We start from the raw sequence: 9,098 nt of genomic DNA, 5'->3' as shown, positions 1-9,098 counted from the left end.
AGAGCATGTGCAATAAATACTATCAGTGTAGAGTGGAATAACCAGGCGCTAGAGATTGCCATTCGACTGAGACTTCTGGCGTATTTCGCCGAACATAACTGCTTTGAAATTAGGGTAAAAACGGAAACGACTGAATGTAAATCAGTTTATTTACATTCATATTACATTATTATATACGTTGCGACCCATTTGTGTCAATTTGTAGGTCCCAAATATTAGCGATTTAGCTCCTTTAAGCTTGATAAATTGAAGCTGCTAAAAATGTAGTTACTTTAGAAACGGTGTCTGATCGAAAGGACATAGTCCGATCAGACACCGTTACTAAAGTAACTACTAACAATTAGGATAGTAAAAAACCCCTGAATAATCAAGCCTTTATTTATTTTTTTTTGGGGGGGGGGGATAAAATGGCAATAAATCAAATGGTTATGATTCATACAATTCAATTTCATTTTGTAAAAAACACAGTGTTAATAATCTTTATTTTAATAGGTCATAGCACTATACATTCTTTCATCACATACACAAACAATTATGTTTATATAGTCAATGCTGATTATTATAAAGGCATTATCACTTTCAAAAAGGAAATAAATGTAATTAAGTTTAGACATTATTTTCAAAATATGGCTAGACTAGCTATCAAAAATCCAATCACTCACTTATTGTCAGAAACATGTTTAAGAGTGTCTGCTATAACTCCTTGAAAACTACCATAGGCTATAATGTGTACAACTTGTAATAAATCTTAATGATCTATATATCTCTCTCAAATTTTGCATAAAATCATATATATTGAATACTTCAGATTTAACTGTTTTGTCAAATCCATTAGTAAATTTTCATTTTATTGACCGTACAAGATCTCCAAGGCACCAATACCATGTCTTTTTAATCAAGAGGGAGAAAATTTAAACAGTGAACTAAACCATGTATAGCATTTTAGCACCATATAACAATGCACATATATTTGATATTGGTTTTACTTTTAATTAATTTATTTTTAACAAGACACATGTAAATAAAAAATTATCATCATAGAGTGACTGGTATATATTTAAATCAATAAAATAGACCCCTGATCATAAATCCAAATCTTTGATACATAAATCTAATTTTGACAAAAAAATTACATTCTTTACTTTTGTTTATATTTCTGTCACACATCTACATAATCATATTTCATGTAAATTTCCACTTGCACATGTAAATACTGGTCTGCTATAATAATCATGAGAAAAAAAATTCACATGGTACATAATAGTCCCCTTTTACCAGACTTTATTAACTGCAATAATGTCTCCACATTATGTATATTATACATTTCTACATAAAATAGTTTATAATTTAAACGGCAGGATCAAGATAATTTATCATCTGGTGATCTATTTTCAGGGTTATCTTTTCCTGTTTCAGCTGATTCAAAATTAGATTTGTCATGTAGATAACTTGAAGAATCAGAAGGACTTAATGGAGTGTCATCATATTCATCATGATCTATTGATTGATTTGCTATATTTTTATATATTGCCATGGCCTGAAAAAAAAGATGATAAATTCAAATAATTAATTTTGTTCACTCATTTTTTTTTTGCTTTGTAGCAGACAAAGTCCTCACACAAATTTAAAAGTATATTTAGTCTACTATTAACACATGTTAAATAGTACATTGTTTGAAATGGAGTTTTCTACCCCGCCCGGGCAAATGAAGAAGTGCATATGCCATGCAGTGTGCTATGAGGAAAGTTTTGCCCAAACAGTGGAACTATAACCTAATCTTATTTCGAATCTCAACTGTCAATGGTTATTTTACGGGCACGTCATTGCCTTCACTGAACTTAAGTTTGTCGCCCTATCTAAATGGGATCTCTGCTTAGTGAGACAGCACTTTAATCACTGAGCCACTATGGTTCATTTTGTGAACAATGCAGGACATCATGCCAATATGTCTACCTATTGAAACACAGATCATTTATTCTCAAGAATATCAAAAAATAAAAAGCACAAACAAATTCATACTAACCTGCCCGACCATGCTAGAAACATCTCCCGTATTTGTTGGCAAAATAAGAGTATTTCCTTTCTTAGCTAAATTACTAAATGCTCCTACATATTGTTCAGCAACATTAAAGGACACAGCATTTATACCATTCTGAAAATAAATACAAGAAATTACGGTGGACTTAAGTTTTTGGTCACAGAGCTTAATTAGTGTTAATAGGAGGTAACTGACCAAAATGTCAATGGTAGAAACGTTGTACATTCAAAATTACTGTATCCATGGTAACTACAAATATAATTGTTGCATTAATTTCCTGACAGATATATTATTAGTCAGTTTGGCCAGTCAAGCAAGACTGACATGTAAATCAAGTCAGAACATGTTATACAATATAACATCTGGCATGCTACATTCTACATTTCTGGTTGTGTGCAGTTGAAACAACTGCAACACATGGAGTTTACATGTTAATCACACAAAATTACCGGCTAAAATAGTAAAAGTGTAATGCTTTAATAACACATTTATTAAATTTACCCTTTGTGAGAGTGCAGAAGAAACTATATCAATGGATTTGGCCTTGGCATTAGCTTTTGCTATCAACGCTTCCGCTTCACCTGTAAAATGATGGAATCAATGTAATTAAATTATATCTTTATTTCGATTTGTCTTTATGGTTCTGATTTTACTACACTGAGATCTAACATATACTCAGAGCGACTACTGTTCGAAAAGCAAACATTATGCACAAAACTTTAGTAAGCTTATAAATAGATCATTTAGACAGTGTCTTGTAGTGACAGGAACAGCAGCATTTTCATTGGCTATATAATTAAGAATACAACACAGTAATAAAACTAGTCACATGTTATGTAAAATGGTGTCTGGTATATAGTAAACTATCTTATATAAAACGTCAAAACATCAGGTAATAAATGCATTCAAACATTTCTAATTATATGCAAGGTTAATTAAATATTAAATTATACAAAGTTTTCAAGATATTTATAAACACCATGACATTTTAAATAATTTTGACAAAGATTGAAACAGTATTTGCTAATAATTCATTTTCTCACCAGTGGCCTGATTTACTTGTTCTGCTTTAAAAGCTTCAGAATTTAAAATTCTTGATTTCTTTTTACCCTCAGCTACATTGATTTCAGCTTCTCTAATACCTATAACAAAATAAAGCTACATTATTTAGATATGCAATGCAGTTATTTTCTATGAAACAGGAATAAGAATCAAATAGAAATAAACAATAAAGCAGAGCATTACAAAAATAGATTACAAAAAAATGGTCAATGTTTTAAAATAAGTCAAATGATAGACCTATTTCATCACATTTCATAATAGTTTTAAACAATGTTGATGTCCCTGAATAGACTTTCGTCGAGTGGCCTTTAGTAACACACACAAATTTATATATAGAATAACAATTATCGGTTTATAAATATGTAATGTTTCAATGATGGTACTCTTGTTTTAACATCTGCTTGATAAAAACGAGAGTTAACATTGTCGAAACGTTGCATATTCAGAAACTGGGAATTGTTATTTCACATATAAATTTGAGCGTGTTTGTAACTTTTTGGAAACTTAAACACATGAAAATAAGACTTTTTTTACCTTCAGATTCTAAAACAGCTGCTCTCTTTTTTCTTTCTGCTTCCACTTGCATCTGCATGGCTTCTTGAACTTTAGCTGGCAATTTTACATCACCTATAGACAAGAACATAAAGTCGTTATGTAATTATAATGTAATATAGTAAAGCCATACTCTTTCTACATACATAACATTTTGTGCATAATCGGCTGATCCACTGCAGATCCTTGCATGTTCATCCGCCCTTAAATACATTATATAATCAAACTAGATATAATATAAAAATAAATTATATCTGTTAACAAAGCATGTTTCTCTACTCTGTTATCTCATCCTGATATCATTTAACCAAATCTCTATGGAATAAATTGTCTGCCGATATTTGGCTGATTATGCACATGGTAAGGGTGATGATTTTCTGGAATATGACATTTACAATCTAAAACGGAATATTGTGGAAAAGACCTATTTTTCAAAAATATATAAATGTGATAAAAAAAAAACACACTCATTGCTGACATTTTATTTTTCTAAATCCTCCACAAAACATCTAATTTAGTTTCTTGATTATTTCCTAAAACTGAAAAAACACAATTTCCAATTTTGTGAAACAGGTAATCGTCACCCCTATATAGAACTATATTATGCAATAGTGAATCAGCAGTGTGACTACATTTGGAGAGAGAGAGAGAGAAATGGGGTTTAACGTCCACTCGACACAAACTAGATCATTTCGGGACTAACATATGGTTTAATTTTATTTCAATAATTTGCTTGCGCGTAGGGGTCTTTAGCAGTGGGAGGAAACCGGAGGACCCGGAGAAAACCCACGAGGTTGGACAGGCGACCCTACTCCTTCTCACGTACAACCTGGGATTCAAAACCACACCAGTTGACTCAATGACAGGCCTTATGATACAGCACGCATGAACACACAAGTTTCATATAACAAAAAACCTTATTATTGTATAATAAATATTATTGTGAAGTGAATAAACCCTGACAGTTGTATGAACCCATACTATAAACATCCTGTTGTAGATGAGTGTACCCATGACCCGAGACAATACTACACAGATGAATTAAACTTACGTATTTCATATCTCATACAACTAATACCCCACGCTTCAGCAGCTTTATTTATAGCATCTGAATAAAATAAAAAAAAATAATTAAAAGATTATTTTATCTGAACAAGAAGATAGTCTGCAGCATTTTTGTTGGGCACAATAAAGAATTACTCACTGATGAGCTACCGTGACTCCTCTTTGTCAAACACATGCTACACAATTCCATGTGGCAAATATAATATTTTGGCTGATAGTGTGATATTTTCACACGCTCTGTACATATGACAAGTAGCTACTTTTGGGATTCATATCCAGGGTCTCTAGTGTGAAAGGCATACACATTATCCCATCAATCATAGGTTTCAATACTGACTAAGCTTCCATAGGGTGCACAGATAGCATTAACCAGTAACATAAACTGTTACATGTACATTTTTCACAACAATAAATGATTAATGATTAGTTTTCTTTCAAATTTCGTCAAATCTCAACAATTTCTAAATAAAATCTAACTTACGAACAATGGCTGTATTAAGTGATTCTCTTTCTCTAAATACTCCATCAAGTGTAATTTTACCAATCTCAGATCTCATTGTAGTTTGAGCTAGTTGAGTTATAGCATATTCTGGATCTTCTACTCCATAAGAAGCCTGAAATTTAAGAAATATTTTTGTACCAGTATACAGAACTGCATGACAATTAAATATGAAATGGAGATAATAACTGAATAAAACACTTGTCCTGGGTTTTCTATCTTTTTTAACCAAAATTGAAGAACATCATTTCTGATTTTAATATAGATTTATATATGGTAAGCATTAAATGCAAAACAATGTGATAAATAATCTTTACCTTATATGGATCGATTACACGTAAATATAGCACAGCATCCATAGTTAATGTTACATTATCTATAAAAATATAAAACTAGTTACTTGTCGAAACTTCTTAATTTAAAATATGACAAGATGTACATGTAGGCTAATACAGAGAGAGAGAGAGAGAGTTGGGGTTTAATGTTCACTTGACACAAATTAGTTCATTTTGGGACTAACATACATGTATGGTTTAATTTTATTTCAATAATTTGCTTACGCGTAGGGGTCCACATGAAAATATACAGTAGATCTGTATTTTAATCAGATTGCTAAATCAACCTGATGATGTAAAGCCTGGGCCTTTTAACAATAACCGAGACTTACCAATGGTAATAGCTGCCTGATGTGGAACATCTATTGCTATTTCTTTCAATGTCTGAACATATTTAATGGAATCAACAACGGGAAGAAGAAAATTTAAACCCTGCAAATAAAAAGCAAGAAACAAATTACGATTTTGAAACAGATTTTCATTGGTATGACTATACAGGATTAGCCCATTGTGTATTTCCATAGTCAAAATAAGAGGGGTAGGGCCAACAACATCTTAAAAGGAGCTGATTGTCATTTGCAATGTCTTTCACCATATCCCGGTTTTATTGTCTGCAGAGTATGCATAATGTTGACATATTTTCGATTCATCATATCTTGTAAATATTGAAGATATCTGAACCATTTTTGGGCACACATATTCCTTTCTGCATTTCCAACTTACAACATTGTTGTGTACCAAGGATAAAAAAAATCACTAAAATAATGATCAGAGAATTTAGGATATTTATGAGTGCTAGTACTCACAATCTATATATATCCAAAATGCGGGCATGCTTCATTGTCGCGACCGAGTTTGTGTATTTGCCAGTATGAGCGCATGTTCCCAAGGCATTCCCCCCCAAGTGACGAACTATGTTCTAAGAATAGGTTGGGGAAAATACCTCCAAGGCATTATATTCCGCCCTACACACAGTGAGTGGCAGTTGTCCAGGACATTATATAACGACCTACGCACTTAACGGGTTAAACACTTTTAGTACTCTGGAATGTTTCAAAAAAAATTTTCCCAAAAAACTTACTGGGTCTAAAACTCTATGCCATTTACCAAACCTTTCTATGACCCAGGCTTCTTGTTGAGGTACAAATAATATAACTGTGTTAAATGGTAGTCGTGATCGAAATCTTACTTGCTGTTGACCTTGGGTAAGTAATCTCTGCAAAAATCAAATACAATTTATTTAGATCTAAATGAAAATATACCATATTTTCTACACCATGTAGGTCAACATCTTCCAATAGTTCCTCTAGTTAAAATATAGAGAAATAAACAAGGGGGTTATATCAAGTTCAATGTTAAGTTCAACCTAAGCTGCAAACAAGAATGCTACGCCTTTATAGGCCTAATAGGTACCACACATGTATATTAATAATAAGGTAGCCCACGTGTCGTGTATTTTATTGACATTTCAAATGTAGGTCTAATAATAAAGCGAATGCCATAACAATTTTAAGATTAAAATTGAAGTAACGCCGTGTTTACGCATCCTTATAATGCCAATGTATCTTATGTAACAAGCAAAATAATTGCATCAATCCATGATGATCCAAGAAAAAACGAGAAAACCCCCGAGATATATGGCCCATGGCATGGGTTTGATGATGTGCCGTTTTCTTGAATAAAAATTAATTAACAATATACAGACCTGAAGAATACGACCATTGCTTGGTTTAATAATGCTTCTAATCATCTTTTCACGATATAAATATTATCATAAATAACACAAAATGTGTTCTGCTAGACCTACACACACCGGTGATATCACAATGAATTGAGAGTTATCTGTCCTTCGACAAAATTGAAGGGAGCAGTCATTGTATTGATCTGAAGCGCAAATTAAATAAATATTTTTTATACCGTGTATAATGCGTTTCATTTAAGTTGATATTTTACGAACAGTTTGTGTAAAGGAAACCACTCTAGTTTAAGACTCTAAAGGTCTCAAATGGAATATTAGAAAAAACTGTTAAATGGTCATATGTCTTTGCACCAAAATTTGTATGAGGTTAATCACCAAATGTTTTGGGTTTAATTCATTTTGACAGTCATGCGCAGCTTTAGGATTACCATTATAGATTGTATTGTATTCTGTAATCCTGCAATATATGTTAAAACCATGTTTCCCTCTGTGTGACCTTTCCTCATAGATTAAGTCGTTGGTTTTCTCTGGGTGCTTCGGTTTCCTTTACACTTCTAAAAACATACCACGGAAATAAATGAGTCAGTCATGTTAGCCCCGAAATACATAGTGTGAAATAGCCCCTTTTCAAATGAAAAAAAAAAGAAATCACAACCAGTGTAAAACACTCAGGGCTATCAAGACTCAGATAATGCGCATCAAATTACCACCTCCCCACGCCCCACGCCATCTACCCCGATTATATGACCTCTTAAGGGTATCAGCAGTCGACACGGCGCGCCCTTGATCTTGGGCGGGAAATATATTCGAAAAATATGTTGGTTGGAATAATGGGAGACAACTCAGATGCAGACCACCATTAATTTTCCTATTGACTGCAATGTTAATTCTGTCCTCTTTGCCCGGCTCCAACTTTTCCCCAAATTTTCGTTATGCTGAATGCTTTTCACTTCATACAGAGAAACAAATGGTCATGTCTTTGCAACAAAATTTGTATTAGGTTGACCACCAAAATTTTGAGATACATATTGGAAGAAGCATACTAAAAGCATGTGACTATTCACCGTACATAGCACCGTAACCAACCTGATAACTCTGTTATCTTTCCGCCTCTAAATCATGAATATTTACCAACACCTGTCATAAAATGTTAATTCAAACCATCTCTGTCCATTCTAGACCAAAACATCTACCATATCAGGAATCGTTGTACCACACGCCAGAACCACCACTTGTTCTTCTCGGACAACAGTCCTTTTTTTAAAATTAAATCAATAAATGGCGGACCAAGCTAACGTTTACCGTTAGTCGCTGATGTCATTACCGGAAACTGGTGATGTCAAGCGAGGCTACCATAGCCATTGAGCATGTTACTTGATAATCGAGAATATGTGGGTGGGGTTATCGTCTGTCAATCAAACGATCGCCAATTCTCATAGACGGTGCAGACACAATTGATGCCTATTTCTAGTCCAAACTTCCAACAGTGATAATTCCGTTCAGAACAAAGTAATTTGACTGAAATTTTCATCATTTTTTATCATCTATTTTAAAATTATTATAGCAAGAATGGTCAACTCTTTATAAAACTCTTGATTAATGTATCTTTAAACTTTTAATTAGTACCTGTATGGAAATACTACATGTTCACCATGTTCTCACACGAGTATGGATCTAGTGTGATGATTCTCCAATATAGGCAGTAACGAGATGGGACAATCACAGCAAGCGGGTGATAGTTTGTAGCGGTGCCCAAGTGTAGTGGTTTAGTATTGCTGCCACACGAAGGTCGCGAGTAAACCAGTTGGGAATCTTGGAAGCGTAAAATGCTGTCAGTACAAGGATTCT

At 33.2% G+C, this 9,098-nt stretch overlaps 1 protein-coding gene across 1 annotated transcript; it reads right to left on the bottom strand.

Moving 5' to 3' along the window:
• Window positions 1-465: 465 nt before the first annotated feature.
• LOC126818342 (stomatin-like protein stl-1) lies at window positions 466-8,028 on the bottom strand. Its single transcript, XM_050545703.2, has 12 exons — window positions 7,961-8,028; window positions 7,257-7,435; window positions 6,633-6,767; window positions 5,884-5,983; window positions 5,534-5,592; window positions 5,199-5,331; window positions 4,704-4,760; window positions 3,635-3,727; window positions 3,082-3,180; window positions 2,540-2,619; window positions 2,024-2,152; window positions 466-1,537 (listed from the first exon to the last, which is right to left on the bottom strand). The coding sequence occupies exons 2-12, from the start codon at window positions 7,299-7,301 to the stop codon at window positions 1,361-1,363; spliced, it is 1,107 nt and encodes a 368-aa protein (XP_050401660.1). The 5' UTR covers window positions 7,302-7,435; window positions 7,961-8,028; the 3' UTR covers window positions 466-1,360.
• Between the last annotated feature and the right edge of the window lie 1,070 nt (window positions 8,029-9,098).

The sequence above is a fragment of the Patella vulgata genome, chromosome 4 (genome assembly GCF_932274485.2).
Source record: "Patella vulgata chromosome 4, xgPatVulg1.2, whole genome shotgun sequence".
Classification (NCBI taxonomy): domain Eukaryota; kingdom Metazoa; phylum Mollusca; class Gastropoda; family Patellidae; genus Patella; species Patella vulgata.
This window is presented reverse-complemented; position numbering and strand designations above follow the sequence as displayed.

What these genes read in the sequence shown, in the direction of transcription:
- LOC126818342 (XM_050545703.2), bottom strand. Translation starts at nt 7,301, where the DNA reads ATGATTAGAAGCATTATTAAACCAAGCAATGGTCGTATTCTTCAG. An exon ending in ACTTAATACAGCCATTGTTC is followed by an intron (nt 4,761 to 5,198) that starts GTAAGTTAGATT and finishes TATTTTATTCAG; the next exon opens with ATGCTATAAATAAAGCTGCT. An exon ending in ACAAGTAAATCAGGCCACTG is followed by an intron (nt 2,620 to 3,081) that starts GTGAGAAAATGA and finishes ATCATTTTACAG; the next exon opens with GTGAAGCGGAAGCGTTGATA.